The sequence below is a fragment of the Odocoileus virginianus genome, unplaced genomic scaffold, assembly GCF_023699985.2.
Source record: "Odocoileus virginianus isolate 20LAN1187 ecotype Illinois unplaced genomic scaffold, Ovbor_1.2 Unplaced_Contig_3, whole genome shotgun sequence".
Classification (NCBI taxonomy): Eukaryota; Metazoa; Chordata; class Mammalia; order Artiodactyla; family Cervidae; genus Odocoileus; species Odocoileus virginianus.
In genome coordinates this window covers 1,554,202-1,570,325 of record NW_027224320.1, presented here as the reverse complement: position 1 = coordinate 1,570,325, position 16,124 = coordinate 1,554,202, and the positions used below count along the sequence as shown (strand labels likewise).

General features: G+C 55.7%; 1 protein-coding gene across 3 annotated transcripts; it reads left to right on the top strand.

Annotated features, from left to right (window-relative positions):
* Nucleotides 1-898: 898 nt before the first annotated feature.
* Nucleotides 899-15,365, top strand: HMCES (5-hydroxymethylcytosine binding, ES cell specific). Of its 3 annotated transcripts, none has more exons than XM_070463545.1 (7): nt 899-921; nt 1,189-1,394; nt 6,943-7,086; nt 7,750-7,875; nt 9,522-9,703; nt 12,332-12,524; nt 14,308-15,365. In XM_070463545.1, exons 2-7 carry the CDS (start codon nt 1,212-1,214, stop codon nt 14,542-14,544), a joined length of 1,065 nt encoding a protein of 354 aa, XP_070319646.1. In that variant the 5' UTR covers nt 899-921; nt 1,189-1,211; the 3' UTR covers nt 14,545-15,365. The 3 variants fall into 3 exon arrangements, with proteins under 3 accessions (XP_070319646.1, XP_070319645.1, XP_020736817.1); XM_070463544.1 differs by having other exon boundaries at nt 912-932; XM_020881158.2 differs by lacking the exon at nt 899-921 and adding an exon at nt 922-981.
* The last annotated feature ends 759 nt before the right edge of the window (nt 15,366-16,124 follow it).

The window sequence follows — 16,124 nt, the reverse complement described above, 5'->3', positions numbered from 1 at the left end:
ACTCATGCTTAGGGGTCCGGCTTCTGTACCTCCAGGAGGCAGGACCCTCTCACGGGCCTGCGCCCCGGCCCCTCACCCTTTGCTGAGGGGATGACAGCAGCGGGCGGGCAAAACCACCCTCCTGTAGGAGATCAGTGGGGTCTGGGGGTCGGGGTGGGCCACCAGGCCTAGTGCTGGGTCTGAGGTGGGGGTGCACGCCTGTTGCTGGAGGAACAGCCCCACGGAGCAGAAGCCCCTGGTTTCTGCAGCTCAGCTTTTAAACCCAGGCCTGGTGGTTTTGCCAATAGATCTGTCTTGCCTACTGTTAAAAACATTGGCGTCAACCGTTAAAGATTCGTGTTGGGGGTGGGGGGAAGGGGGGGCCTTGGAAAGTGTTCTGGTGCCCACTGAAGTTTGAGTGACCTGTGGTTCCTGGAATTTTCCTGGCGGTTTTTCAAGTTTTGCCCCAAACCATGGGCAGTTAGTATGACTGCCAAGTAAAGACGATGTTTTCTGATTTCACGCCCACAGCAACCTGGAGCCCTGGTCCCCGCTGTGTGGAGCAGGGCCCGCAGGCCTCTGGGTGGCATCGCTGGCCTCTCGGGACAGCCTGGGCCCTCGGGCCCTTCCCGGCCCCTGCCCGAGGTTAGCCATGGGGGCAGCTCACCCGCAGGGGCACGGCCAACACGGAGGACGTGGACCCCGAGACTGTCCGTCTCCTTGTCGGGCCCTTTCAGGAGAGCTACGTTCCCGGGTAGTCCCTGGGCACCCTGCGGGAGTGCGTGCGGCGGGAGCCGGCCGGAGAGCCGGCGCGCTGGGGGCGGGGCCTCGTGTGGGTGGGGCCATAGGCCTCTGGGGGCGGGGCCTGGCTCGAGGGGCGGGGGCAGACGGGCCGCTGGGGCGGGGCCCGGCGCGGGGCTGAAGGCGCGCAGAGAGCGACGGGTGAGCTGCGGGTGAGACGCGGCGGGCGCGAGCGAGCAGCGGCGGGGCTGGGCCCTCGGGGTCAGCGGTCCTGAAGCGGGCGGAGCGGGGCTGCGGGCGGCGGGGCGGGAGGCGGCCCAGACGGGGAGGGTCCCTTCCGTCACCGGGCCGGGCCGCGAGGCGGGCGGCGTCCCCAGGAGGCGGCCGCGCGGGCCGGGGTTGGGGCTGGGGAGAGGCGGGCCGCGTGGGGCGAGGCCCGAGTCCGACTCCCCCCGTCCCCGCGCGCAGGGCCAGCGGTTTGGGCGCCGAGGATGTGCGGCCGGACGTCCTGCCACCTGCCTAAGGAGGTCCTGGCCCGGGCCTGCGCCTACCGGGACCGGCAGGGCCGCCAGCGGCTCCCGGAGTGGAGGGACCCCGACCGGTACTGCCCCTCGTACAACAAGAGCCCGCGGTCCAGCAGCCCGGTGCTCCTGTCCCGGCTGCACCTGGAGAAGGTGAGCGCCGACCTGACCTTCTGGGTCATTTGGGTATCTTAAAGAAAAAAGGAGCGGGAGAATCGCTATGCCCCTTAGGAGTCCAGCTTATCAGAATCTCTAGGCTTAGGGCAGGGTTAAAACTAGTCTACAACACCGCTGATGTTTCTTGAACGCTGAAGTTTCTACCCTTTCTGCTTGTTTTATCTTTAATTGAAGCTAGAAACAGAGGTGTTTGGTCTGGTATTCTCAAGTTTAATTGCTTTCTTTGTGTTTATAGAATCTACCTCTGTAGTGTTGGAGTGGTCAATAATTTATGATGTTTTGCTTCCTTGCTTTATCTCCTGAAAGAGAGAGAGGGGGAATGTATGTATACATGCAGTGTAGTAAAAATGCTTCATTCCGGAGAATAATAGTTTCTCCATGTCTTAGATATTTTAAATATCTTTGATATGTTTTTTAAAATCCTGACTGTTTCCAACTTGGTATTTTTTTCTGTTTGGTCCGTAATGCATGAGTCACTTTATGAAGTTGCTTGAACCCCTGTTGCACACTTTTTTTCTTTTTTAAGTTTTGGCCCCACCATGCAGCATGATCTTGTTTGCTCACCAGGGATTGAAACCTGCGCCCCCGGTAGTGGAAGCACAGAGTCTTCACCACTGGACCCCCAGGGAAGTCCCTGTTGCGTGCTCTTTAGAAGCGTTGTGTTTTTATGGTAGTCAAAAGATTCATCTTTACGTTAGGAAGATCATATTTTGAAATCGGCGTACGAGATAACTGATTCTTTTGGTTGAGTGAGGCCATTTACATGAAGGTTTACTTGAGCCATTTTTAGTCGGTGCATACTTCCCTACTCAAACTAAAAAAAACCTTTTAATGAGCATAAAATAAAAATAAATAAATATTATGGGAAACCTTGACTGGGAAAGGAAAAAATAAAACGTTTCAGAGGAAAGCATGATCTGGAGACAAGGATTGACTGCAGTTTCTTAGTGCTTGGCCCTGTTTCTCTTTGTACCACCTCATTATGGAATGAATGTTAGCTGGAAGAAAACAGGTGTGAAGACAGAAGTGCAGGAAGACTGTGGGTGGTCCCAGGTGACCCAGTCGGTGAGGGGCAGCTGGTACCAAGGTCCAGTCCACCCTTCCACTCCAGTGATGCTTCCTGGAACTAGGAATGGGAAGGTGGGGCTCCTGAACACACGGAGCCCTCCTCTCTGTCAGCGCTGTGCATTTGCTGATGTAATGTTTTGACTCCACATCTCTCACAAATTTTATAAAGATCGCTAGATTTCCTGATTTTGATAAATAGTTGAGTTTTCGTTTATCTGAAAATGAGAAATTCTGAAATTGTAAAGCCAAAATAGAACCATTTCGACTCATTCATCCACTTCATCAAGACCAGCGCCTGTGTGCAGATTGTAATATTTGCATTTGAAACCACCGATTTGCACCCTACTTCCCCTTCTGCTTATGCAACCCCAGTGCTACCAGCTGTTCTGATCACAAGTCCAAGAGGGCAGAGGAGAAGATGAGTAATACTGAGCAGTATTCTCAGCATTTTGGCTTAGAAGTACTTTCTATTTATCATGCCCCCTATGGGGCAGCCCCTTACCTGGGTTTGGTTTACAGTTGTCAAGTGAACGCACTCAAGTTAAACGTGCTACGTGGAATTTGTAAGAGGAGGACGATCTCCCAGTCTCAGCACTGCTGACACCTTGAGTGAGATATTTGTTGTAGGAAGCTGACCTCTTTGCACTGTGGCATGTTTAGCAGCATCACTGGCCTACTTTGAAACCCCCCAAAATAATACTCATGTTGCTTTCGAGTCACTTATGGACGTACAGAGTAGTGAAATATGAGTCCCAAATACACATCAAAGAGATCAAAGTTCCACCTTCTTGTTTCGGCTTTTACACTATAAACAAGCATCTTTTTTGAGATCTGTTTATTGCTAAATTTTTTTTTTTTGTATTTCTGTGCTTTTTGCTGGCGATCTCACTGTTTAAAATTGTCCCCAGGTGTAGTGGTAAAGTGCAGGCTAGAATTCCTAAAAGCAAGGAGGAGGTAACGTGCCTTACAGAGAACATGCATGTGTCAGAGACGCTTCACTCAGGCATGAGTTACTGTGGCTGTCAGTCATGAATTCAAAATTAATGAACTGACAATATATGTTAAATAGAGTCTAACATAAAATAGTAAATATGCTGAACAGAAACACAGAGAAGGCATGGTCGTATATGGACCAGTTAATGAAAAGATGGCTATAGGCGCCTGGCCTCCTCACTCCGTATTTCCCCCAGAGTATCTCTTGGGTTTCCCTAACCCCCTGTGTGCAGTGACTTCGTGGAACGTGACTGCACGTGGAACAAGCATGGACTCTGCGGTGTGGGGGAGGGTTAGCTCACTAACACAGACAAGGTTTGCAAAGAACTGAGACAGGCTCTTGTGAAGAGCACAGTTCAGGCATTCAGTTCAATTCAGTCCCTCAATCGTGTCCGACTCTTTGCGACCCCATGGACTGCAGCACGCCAGGCCTCCCTGTTCATCACCAACTCCTGGAGCTTGCTCAAACTCATGTCCATGGAGTCAGTGATGCATTAGCTTGGAACAAAAAGGGAAGCCCTTCCAAGATCCTATCACTGACGGTTTCCCGTGCTCTCGGAATCCTTTGCTCTCAACTCTTTTCATTCGGCTTTTACCTTTCTAGATACTTTTTCTTGAACTGCACTTTTCCCTCATTTCTTATTTTTCCTTTTTTCTCCCCCGGTCCCCCCTCCCACCTCCTGCAGGTTTCATCCTGTGGTTGATTTACTTTCTAAGAAATTTCATCCTCATGGCTTCACCAGTCACCTTTATGTAGACTTTGCGGTTTCTTTTTAGTCATAACCTCGACAAATATTAAACTTCCACATGTGTACCTCCTCCATGCCACACATCTAACTAGGGTCTTCTTATGAAGGCCTAATTCTTGCCTTTATTCCGGAGACTGGCAAACCGTGGTCTTCAGATCCAGTCCGGCGCACTGCCTGTGTTTACAAATACAGTTCATCAGGGTTCAGCCCTGCTCGCTCTCCGGCTGCTCTGACATGCCAAGGGTGCCAGAGGTGAGTGGCAGCAGAGAGCGCAAACAGCCGCTGTCGGCTCCATTACAGAGAAAGTGCTGACCCCTTCTCCGTACCGTGCCGCCTGTCTCCTCAGCTTAAACTCCACATGCTTGTGGGACATAGGAAGCGTCTCTCTGCGGATTTCATTCTGGTGACTCAGAAAACCTTTCTGTTTTCTGAGGAATTAGGGCAAGGCCCTGCAGGTACAGTTTGTCTCTTCCCTGGAGTCTGGGGTCTCCAGAGGCAGAAAGCCAGGGTCCTCTGATCGTTTCTGTACGTGAAATTTTCTGGGACAGAGCAGCACCCATTTATCTGTTGCCTTTGGCTGCTCTGTTCCTGTAATAGTGTTTATTAACAGACCAGAGACTGTAGGGTCTGCAGAGTCGGCAGTGCCTACTATTTAGCCTTCAGAGAACAGTCTGCGGGCATCTGGTGCAGAGACCTCTCCCCTCTCTCACCGGCCGGCTGTTGGCTCTTCCCTGGGCACAGACTCGTGGCCGGTCCCCAAAGTCTGGGCTTTCTCACGCGTGCTGGTCTTAGCATCGCTGGATTTCTTACACGGCGGCTCGGGGCAGTGAAGGCAGGGTCTCGGCCAACACAGAGGAGGCTGAAAACCCCTTGTGACCTGGCCTTAGAGAGCTTACAGCGTCTCTGGTGCCACATTCTGTTGGATACAGTCCAGTCACAGACCCATCCAGAGTCAAGGACATGGACCATGGACCTCCCCTACCCCCCCAGCTCGCGACAGGAGAAGTCTCAAACGCTTGGGGACCCCCTTCTTCTGAGCTGCCACAGACTTGCCACTGCTAACCTGAAATTCAGCCTGTGGTTTTTCCCCAAATCACACCCCTCTGGGGATGCTTCTCTTTTGCTCAGCAGTGCCATCATTACTTCAGTCTTCCGGCCCTGAAAACCCAGTCACCCCGTCTTCTGTGTCCAGTTCTCTGGTTTCCTGCCTTTTGAATGTCTTTTATTATCACTGCTCCCACCAGACCCACCGCACCACTGCAGCAGAACCCCGAATGTACTCTGCTCAATCTACCAGCCCAGTGTCTGTACCGAGAGAATAGTGTGTGCATTTTAATCTGTCAGTCTCATCAAATTCTCAAGGGGCCAGGCACCTCAATAAAGCTTAGCAACCGTATGTTCAGGGCGGGGGCCCCAAAACGACCCTCGCGTTGGGAGTTTGGTTAGAAGAAGGCATGTAGCGTGGCTGCGGTTCATTACAGTGAAGGGATACACAGTAGAATCAGCAAGGGGAACAGACGCAACTAGAGATCTGGAGAAATTCCTGCCCAGGCTTCCTTACAATCTCTCCTCCCTCCTGGGAGGGACACACCAAGCAAGTTCTTTCTCCAGCAGTGAAACAGGGAGTAACTCGTGTGCAGTGTTTCTGCCCAGAGAAACCCATCAAACACAGCCCAAGGTTCGCTGGGGGCTGGTGACGGAGGCGCTCTGCCCAGCAAGCAGCAGCATCCCAGATGCCCAGAAGGAAAGCCGGTGCTCAGCAAGAACGTCGTTTCCTGCCTGAAGCGGGCATAGGATGCCATCCCAGTCAGGGGAAGGGGGACGCTCTCAGGAGCAAGTTCTCAGAGGCTGCCTGAGCACCAGCCCTGTGAGCAGGCCCTCCTAAAAATAGCATCCTCAGGCTTGCTATAGCTTGCTGCACGAAGCCACTTCCTGCCCAGCCTTGGCACCGCCTCTGATTTCACCTCTGGTCCCTCCTCCCATCTCCTCTGTGTCCCAGCCCTGTTCTTATGGGGTCCAGTCTGAGAAGCCCCTCACCCAGTGCTCCCCCTTCTGCCCCTCCCAAGGAGCTGATCACTTCCGCAGGCCCCCTGTCACAGATCACTGTCCGCCGAACTTTCCCGGCCCGCCTCACGAGCCACTTACATCGTATCACTGCATGTTGCTCAGTGTCTGCGTGGCCTCACGAGGATGGGAGGTCCTTTCGTGTGTCCCCCGGTCAGCATGGAGCTTCCGTAGGGTGACTGCCTGTCCTGTGTGCCTGGTGAGAGCTGGGCCTCGTGAGGTGCAGGGCCTCAGAGCCTGTCTCTCTGTGGCCGGCATGGAGTCACAGTTTACAGGACTAGACCTCTTTGCACCCCCACGCCCCCAGGCAGAATGTCATCTGTCTGATAAACACAGTTGCCTGAGAACGCCAACCACTCACATCGTGAGAGGCCGTTAGAACTGTGGGCACGCAGGAGCTCTCCCTCTTCACGATCATCCATCTCTGCATGTTGACACTGCTGGCGGTGGTGGTTTAGCCGCTCAGTCGTGTCCGACTCTCGGACCCGTTGGACTGTGGCCCGCCAGGCTCTTCTGTCCTCGGGATTCTCCAGGCAAGAACACTGCAGGGGTTGCCATTTCCTCCTCCAAGTAGTGTGGTGCATGTCCTCCATAGCGTTTTGCAGGTTCCTTCCCGTCTCCTCACTGCACCTTACCCCTTCCCCTGGCAGGACGCAGACTCGTCCGAGCGGATCATTGCGCCCATGCGGTGGGGCTTGGTTCCCTACTGGTTCAGAGAAGCGGATCTCTCCAAGCTGCAGATTAACACCAGCAACTGCCGCAGTGACACCATAATGGAGAAGCGGTCCTTCAAGGTGGGCGCGGGCGCGGGCAGGCTCTCTCACTGCCGGCGCCTTGGATACCTGCGGACAGCCCCAGGCTGTCCCGCTTGCCGCTGGAGAGTGCTGTTCTCTGTACCCCGGTGAGACAGAGCGGGTCTCACCAGGACCACGGCGTCTTTTTCTCCCACTCAACCGTGGGCTGCCGGGTACCCAACCGGAGGTTCTCGTGTAGCGCTCGCGTCGCAGGACGGCTGGACGTCCAGGTGGCTTCTAACCCACGTGTCCCGCCCTCAGCCGGGATGCGGGGACAGAGGGAGGCCCGCCCACGTGTCTCGTGGCGGGCGGGGGCAGTCAGGCATCTCACGCGGCACCCTGCTCACCCTCCAGGGAGCGGGCACAGCCACGGGGCTTTACAGCCCCACCTCAGAAGTCCCAAGCATCGCTTCTGCTGTGTTCCTTGGTTTATCCCGACCCTGCCCAAGGTCACCGACGGAGGGGACGTCATCGCATGCGAATCCTGCTGGGTGGGGCTCGTTGGGGGGGGGCGGCCAGCTTTGGATACAGGCTCCACAGCACCCATTTCCTCTTCAGCACGTTATTTAATCTTCCCAACACTTGTGTACGTGCGACTTCACACCTATAAAACGCAACGTGCAGAGGAATTACCGCTCTGAGGTCGCCCGTGCTTTCCCCCAGGTGCCTCTGGTTAAGGGGAGACGCTGTGTCGTCTTAGCAGACGGATTCTACGAGTGGCAGCGACGTCAGGCCACGAACCACCGGCAGCCCTACTTCATCTACTTCCCGCAGATCAAGACCGAGAAGGTAGTGGCAACAGCATGTCTGTCTCTGCTTGGCTCTCCGGGCTTCTTGGATGTTTGGTTCGGTGTTGTTCCTGTTTTTTTTTTTCCTCAGCCATAAAGTATCTATTCAGATTTTTCTTCTGTGCCATTATCTCTTCTTTCTGGGATTCTCGTTATACGTGTTTTAAGACAGTGTTGTGTCGTCCCATAGCTTCCAGATGTCTTATATACTTCATTCTTTTTCTCTGCGTTTCAGTCTGGGCCATTTCTACTGATCTGTTTTTAAGTTCACTCTTATCTCTTCTTTACTCTTGAATCTGGTCCTGTTGATTTCTGCATATCTTAGCAGTTCCTTGGTTATCTGGCTGTTTTGTATATCTTAGAATTTTTTTCACTGGTTGCCAGACACAGGAGCTAGGAAAGAGACTGAGACCAATAATATTTGTGTCTGGATGAGGACATGTGTATCTTCCCTTAGGCTGAGTTGATCTTGTCAGGAGCTGGGCTGGACATGGGTCTTCTCGTGCACCAGACGCTTTCACTGTTTGCCTGGTGTCGCCCCGTGTTCAGGGTGAGGGCTAGGTTTCCAGAGGGTTTTCCTCAGGAGCCCTGCTCCCCGTGCTTTGAAGCCCTCGGGACGCTCTCCGCAGGCACCCCCTGCCGCCCGTCACCCGGGGCCTGCTGGTCGCAGAGGCTGCGGTGTGCTCTCTGCTGTCCGGGTCCGGCCTCGTCCTAAGCGGGACGGAGCCCTGGCTGGTGGGCTTTCTCAGTGAGCCTGCTCCTCCCCAGGGGAGCAGAGAGCTGTTCCTGTCGTCCTTCTGCAGCCTTGGCGGGGCCTCCCTTGACTTAGGAGTGACGGGATCTATCCCTTCGCCCCTGGCCCCTTCGTGCTCCTCGGAGAACGGCGGGGTGAGGCTTCTCGCCGTCCCCGGCCCTGTCTCTTGGGAGCACCCGTGGAGGCTGGTCTGGACGCCTGCAGCCCTCTCGGGCGAGCCGGCACTCTGCAGAGGGCAATTCAGCAATCATCTTATCTGAATTCTTAGCTGCTGCATAAAGGAGGCCTCGTTTGCCCTCCGCCACCACTGGGAAGCCTGCAGTAGGGCCTTTTCTCCCTTGGGTGACCCTGTCTTGGCTTTACAGTTCAGGCTAAGTGGCTGCCCTATGGCCTGAGTGCTCTGATGAGTGTAAGGGGAGTTATGGTTATGGAGAGTCTCCACCTGTTGTTGTCGAGAGGGAGGGTGGAGGTGACACTCTCTCTAGCCTTCGGAAGCTGGGGACTGAATCTTGAAGGCAGTAGGAGTTGGCCCGTCGAGGGCGGGCAGAAAAGACCTTTCGGGCAGAAGAGGAAAGTGACGTCCTCGAGACTGGAGGGCTGTGTTTACAGACAGCTGGGTGGGCAAGTTCCCTTGTATGTGAAAGCTGGAATGAGGCTCCAGATCCCGGCAGGCCTGAAAGCCCACGGAGGTGTTAGCCTGTATCGAGACACCGTTCGGGAGCCATAAACCTGCCTCGGGGAGGGTCCGCGGCGCAGCCTCTGTGCCCCTCTGATGGTGCGTCCGGGGCCTCCGTGCTGCAGGCGGGGCCTGGATGCCGGAGATGACGGCCATGCTGTCACCTGCAGGGCAGGGCTGCCGCGGGGTGCCTGACCTGCCGTGGGTTTGCTTCCAGGCCGAGCAGGTGGGTGCTGTGGCCAGCCCCGAGGACTGGGAGAAGGTCTGGGACAACTGGCGGCCGCTGACGATGGCCGGCATCTTTGACTGCTGGGAGCCCCCGGAGGGCGGAAGCTGCCTCTATTCCTACAGTATCATCACGGTGGACTCCTGCAAGGTCATGACCGACATCCACAACAGGCAAGTCACACCCCCGCCTGAGTTCAGAGGGGCTCAGTGCAGGCTTTGTCATCTCTGGGTTCAAACAAGCAGCTTTCGGAATTCAGGGTTTCTGTATGCACAGATGTAGAGAGTCGGAAACTAAGCCAGTTGTTTCACGAGATATGGGTACAGTCTGCGCGGCTGTAACATGACATGCATTCCTAAAAGTTACCATGCTATGCAAAACTGTACAGTGAAACCCAGAGAACTTACAGAAAAGTGGGAATAAGGTGACAACACTTAAACATTTTGTCAGTGACCCAGCTCAAAAAATAATAAGAATCTAATAAAACCCATACTACAGTTTCATGCATTCCCTAGCTAAGAAGTACAAAGAAATTATAGTAAATATAGTACCATACCTTAAAAAGACCTGAAATCAGCCTGTGCCGGAGGGGTCTCAGCTTGTGACTTATTGTGACATGGTGGAAGGAAGGTGATGCGAAATGATTGTCTTTTCCAGTCTTAAATCCTGGGACGTGTTCTTCTGTCTTTGAAATGTTGTTCCCCCGAGGCTGGCCTTCATAATAGATACATGTTTAATCAGAACCAAACGTTCTAATGTGATGGACTGCCTCCCCCAGCCAACTTCAGTGTCACCCCTGGAAATGCCTCAGCGGTGTGCCTGGAGCCAGGCAGACAGCCATCGTGGCCTGATGGAGCCCCCTCCGTGCCGGTCTTCGATCTCTGTGTACGGACAGCGTGTTCTCTTTGTGAGGAAGGCGCCCCCCCCCCCCACTTTTTTTTACTATTTGGCTTTCGGTCGGCATCCTGAGAAATCTTCCTGTTGCATCTGTGCCTTCTAGCCTGGCTGCTTGCAGTAGTTCCGGCCGTGGATGTTCCTCTCTTCCAGCCCCCTCACTGTTGTGGGGCCTTACTGTCTACTGCCCAGGAGATTCCACGTGTTCTGTTCTTTCAAGATTGTCATTTAGTCGCTCAGTTGTGTCTGGCTCTTTGCAACCCCATGGACTGTAGCCCACCAGGCTCCTCTGTCCGTGGGATTCCCAGGCAAGAATACCAGAGTGGGTTGCCATTTCCTCCTCCAGGGGATCTTCCCGACCCAGGGATTGAACCCACGTTTCCTGCATCGCAGGTGGGTTCTTCACCACTGCGCCACCTGGGAAGTCTGGCTTTCAAGATGCTTTATTATTATTTCAGCTTCTCCCCAAGACTTAAACGTTTTCTGTTTTCGTGCACTGCTTAGAATGTCTGAACCAGGAAGCTTAGACATGTTTGAGGTGTTGAGTGAGCAGTTTTTTGAACAGAAGAGTTTCCAAGTGCCAAGTGAGAGCAGATCACCACTTTGGAGGCCAGTGTGTGATCAGCCGCGGTGGCCGTCGTGTCTGAGCTGCGTGCTTCGTGTGCTCTTAAGGGCTCAGCGCAGCGGGGGACGTTTGCTGTGTTCACATTGTTTCCTCATAGATAAAACAGTGCGTAAGCAAACACGAAGTTTGCATTATGTTTAAACTGCTCTCTGTCAGTCAATCACACTGGAGTGACTTTTCACTTTAAAGCAAGCACTGGCAGAACTGACGGCTGTGTGACAATTTCACAGTCTTTGCCGGGTCTCGGTGCCCTCGGGTAAGTTTATGATGTTCTGCTGAAAAGAATCCAGCATGGCACGTATTGGATTATCTGTTTTAACCCCTTTGTCCTAAGCATTCCGTCTGAAATGATGCTTTTCTGGGATATACTAGTTCTAGTTTTGCTAATTCACCTTAAAGTTCTATTTCATCAAATCTAAGATTTTGTTCCACTATTTTATACAGTTAAGAAAAGTAAACTGCTGCCAATTACTGCCAATGAAGTTGTGATACAGTGCAAAGATGCCATTCATTGTAAATCTAGATTTCAGAGATTTTGAAATGCTATTTAAAAATATATCTTGGGAAGATTCCCTGGCAGTCCAGTGGTTAGGACTCCATGCCTTCACTGCTGAGGGCCTGAATTTCAATCCCTGGGAAACTAAGATCCTGCAAGCTGTGTGGTGCAGCCAAAGAATAAAATAATAAACATATGTGTTTGATGTTTAATATGTGTTTAATTTGTTGAAGTACCAATAATTATTAAAAGTAACATTCATGCATGTATCTCCTAAATTCAACTGTACCACCTCCCAATGAAGTATGTACATGCTTTGCACTGGCCTAGAACGTAAAACTGGAAGCTAAACACGGGCTCTTTTCCTAACGTCTCCTGGGCACCAGGAGTCGTCTGGGGCGGCCTCTTCGCTTTTCTGAGCCATGGTTCCCTCTCGTTGACTGTTATATAAATAGCTCTCCCTTACATAAACCTGCCTGGGTGGGAAGGCTGGGGTCTTAATCACAGATAGGTATCCTGGGCTCTGTCTCCCCTTGACGTGGCCGGCACTGTGAAGGTCACCAGTCCGCTAGCGTGTGCGCGGGAGGGCACCCGGTTGGAGCGCCGGGCACAGCCTTTGCCACCACACTCTGAGCTGGCTCTCCGCGCTGAGCTCCGTGCCCTGTTGTCCTCGGGGGCAGGGGACAGCGTGTGGGGCGCAGATGTGGAGGGGCGCAGCCTGCGCATCAGCTTACTAGACACCCCCCCCCCCCGGTGCCCCCGACCCGTCTTGTGCTCACCCCCCAGGATGCCTGCCATACTGGATGGGGAGGAGGCAGTCTCTAAGTGGCTGGACTTTGGTGAGGTCCCAGCTCAGGAAGCTCTGAAGTTGATCCACCCCACAGAGAACATCGCCTTCCACCCAGTGTCGTCCATGGTGAACAGATCCTGGAACAACACTCCCGAGTGTCTGCTCCCGCTTCACCTGCTGACTGGAAAGGTAGGGGCCTGGACGCCCGCCGGCCCTGCCGGGCGCTCCGTCTGCTGCGAAGGGCCTGTTAGTGCGTGCTGGGGCGTTTACAACCAGAGACTGAATCCAAGCCACCCACAATTCTTCCTTGTGCGCAGCAAGGCGGCCCAGGGCCATGATTCTCAGAGCTGGCTGCAGGTCGGCCCGGTGCACACCTGGCAGTGTTGAGGCTGGGCTGGGCCTCCTGTACCTCTGGGAAGCTGCTCGGGTGGGTCTGATAAGAAGCCACCTTTGAGCACTCACCTGGAGGGTGACTGTGGAAAGGACAGAGGGCCCCTGACCAGAACCGTCTCTGCTGCCAACCGCAAGGGAGGCGTGTTTCTGTCCGTTTTCTCTGCTTTTCCAACTACAAGATGGGGCATTTCAGTCCTCACTCTCCTTCAGGAGACTGGAGAACATTCCTGCTAGGAACACGAGCTTCTTAGAGTTGGCGGAGGTCACGGGGGTGTGTTTTGAAAGGAAGGTGGGACAGACAAGCCCAGAGCAGAAGTTGGCTCTGCTGATACCAGGGATGAGGCGTGGGGGCGGCAGCTGCTCCCCGGTGGCCAGAGGATGGCAACAGCTGGGACCACGGCCCCTGTGCTGTTTCCCTTAAAGCTTCTTACATTTTCACACTCACAGTCAGCGCATCCTTTTTCTGTTGGTTCTCTCAAAGCCTTGTATCCCTGATAGCACTTTTCATTACCTGTCTCTAAAAAAATGCAACTGTAGATATTCATTTTGCACCAGACATGGCCCCATGTCTGTCACGGTCTTCTCTGCCGAATTCACGCTCTGGAAAGCTGGCGTCCTGTGCTGGGCTCGGGTGCAGGGCGCAGCCGGCCCCTCTCGCCCGGCCTCTGTCTGAGGGCTGCGTCACGGCCTGCTCAGGCTGAGTGCCACCCTTCCTCTGAGCTTGCTTCATTCTCTGCCCTGGTTTGGAGAGCCTGCCCGCTGTCTTCTCTGGCCGGTCTCGCCCAGCATGAGCTGCCCCCTCTCCCTTCCGGCCCTGGGAGCCCACCCTGCTCCCCTCCGGGCCCCTGGCCACATCTCCGTGCCCAGGCCGGCCCCTCGCACAGTCGCCTCTTCCCTGGTTCCCAGGAGCTCGATCCCTTCTGGCCCTGGGAGCCCACACTGCTCCCCTCCTCGGGCCCCTGGCCACATCTCCGTGCCCAGGCCGGCCCCTCGCACAGTCGCCTCTTCCTGGTTTCCAGGAGCTCGATCCCTTCCGGCCCTGGGAGCCCATCCTGCTCCCCTCCTTGGGCCCCTCGCACAGTCGCCTCTTCCCCGGTTTCCCAGGAGCTCGATCCCTTCCGGCCCTGGGAGCCCACGCTGCTCCCCTCCTCGGGCCCCTGGCCGCATCTCCGTGCCCAGGCCGGCCCCTCGCACAGTCGCCTCTTCCCCCAGGAGCTCGATCCCTTCCGGCCCTGGGAACCCACGCTGCTCCCCTCCTCATGCCCCTGGCCACATCTCCGTGCCCAGGCCGGCCCCTCGCACAGTCGCCTCTTCCCCGGTTTCCCAGGAGCTCGATCCCTTCCTGCCCTGGGAGCCCACGCTGCTCCCCTCCTCACGCCCCTGGCCACATCTCCGTGCTCAGGCCGGCCCCTCGCACAGTTGCCTCTTCCCTGGTTCCCAGGAGCTCGATCCCTTCCGGCCCTGGGAACCCACGCTGCTCACCTCCTCATGCCCCTGGCCACATCTCTGTGCTCAGGCCGGTCCCCCAGTTTCCCAGGAGCTCGAGCCGGGGCTCTGAGCTGCCTCTGCTTTCCCCTAGGAGCTCAAGGCGAGCGCCAGCAGCCAGAAGATGCTGCAGTGGCTGGCCACGAAGTCGCCCAAAAAGGAAGAGCCCAAGACACCCCAAAAGGCAGAGTCGGATGTGCCCCAGTGGTCCAGCCAGTTCCTGCAGAAGAGCCCACAAACCCCCAAGAGAGGCAGCGCCGGCCTCCTGGAGCGGTGGCTGAAGCGGGGTCAGGAGGAAGAGCCTGCGGCCAAGCGGCCTCACGCGCAGTAGCACAGGCCTTCCGGAGACCGCGGCCGAGGCGCTGGGTGCTCACTGCCGCGCGGTCAGAGGTCGTGTGTGTCTGTGTGTGTGTCTGTGAGCGTCTGTGTGTGTGTGAGCGTGTGTGTGTGTGTGTGTCTGTGTGTGAGTGTGTGTGTGGGGGGGAGTTCCAAGGCTGAGATGTGTGTCTGTGTGTCTGTCTGTGTGTGTGTGTGTGGTGGGAGTTCCAAGGCTGAGATGTGTGTCTGTGTGTCTGTCTCTGTGTGTGTGTGGTGGGAGTTCCAAGGGCGAGAGGTGCTGCGCTGAATCCTACTGTGATCACAGGTTGCACTTGGGGTGGGAGGTTGGTGGTGAAGTGGCTCCCGTCACAGCTCAGTGTTAGTTCAGGGTTTCGGCCTCCCGGGACAGTGCGTGCTGGCTGTGACCAGGACTGCCGGATGGGATGGGCGGGCAGCCCCCATCAGCTCCGAGAGAGGGGAGGGAGCGCTGGCCCACAGCCCTCTTCGGGTGGCTGGGCGGCCAGGTGGGCCCTCCCTCCGAGCCCGTCCCTGCTGGCGGTTCTTAGCAGAGGCTGTATTCTGCTCAGCCTGTGGGCTCTTTCAGTGTTTGGGAGTTAGGTTCTTAAAACATTGTCTTTTTCTCTGAATAAACTGTATTTGATACCCTGTCTAGAAAATGCTGCCGGGGGGAGGAGTTCTGATCTGTTTCCTCCTGGCCACGGTCCGAGGAATGATTTTGTCATAAGTATGGGTCTTTGCAGGCAAAACTGCTTTTTTGGAAACAATAAAAAGACTTGGCAGGGGGCTCTTTATTGAGTCTCTCTTCACTCTTAATACCTGGAAATTGTCTGAATCCACTAACTTAAAGCAACCAGAGTGCCTGCCGGGCAGGAGAGGCTGCGGGGCCAGCGCGCTGGCCGGGCGCGGGCCGTGCCCCGGCTCAGGTGCGCAGCGCCCGGGGTCAGGAGGGCATGGATGGGGACACGGGTGGGAGGCGGCCACCCGCCCAGCCTGGTCGGCGCCCCCGCGTTCGCTCTGCAGGCAGATGTCCGTCTGCGTGGCTGTGGCCGTCAGTCCGCCCCGCCCAGATGCCTGCGTCCGCGAAGGCAGGATGCGCGCAGCCCTGCAGGCTCACCCGGGCGCCACGTTTGGTTGGGGGGGCCGCCGAGGCGGAGGGGTCCCCGGCTCCAGGGCAAGCCTCTAGGACGTCCACCCGGCCAGGACCGCCCCGCGGCCGTCCCGGCGGCTGCTGCTGCAGACGGGTACCTCCGCATCCGAGTCCCGGACCATCAGCCCGACCCGGGTCTATGCAAATCAGGGATCGCAACGCCACCAATCAGAGCGGGGCCCGGCGCTGCTCCTGCCAATGGCGGGGCCGGGGGCGGGGCCCGGGCTCCCCGGTTCCTCTTCCGGGGCCGCGGAGGGTGGGCTGGAGCCGGACCCGTGGAGGGGCGGGCGCTTTCCTGCAGCTTCCGTCTCCTCTGCTCTTCTGCTTGGAGTAAGAGATTTTTCAAATACAGAGAATATACAGGAGTGTCGACTGTAAGGCTTTTTTGTCGTGTTTACTTCGTTTAGTAGAGCAGCAAAGGGAAA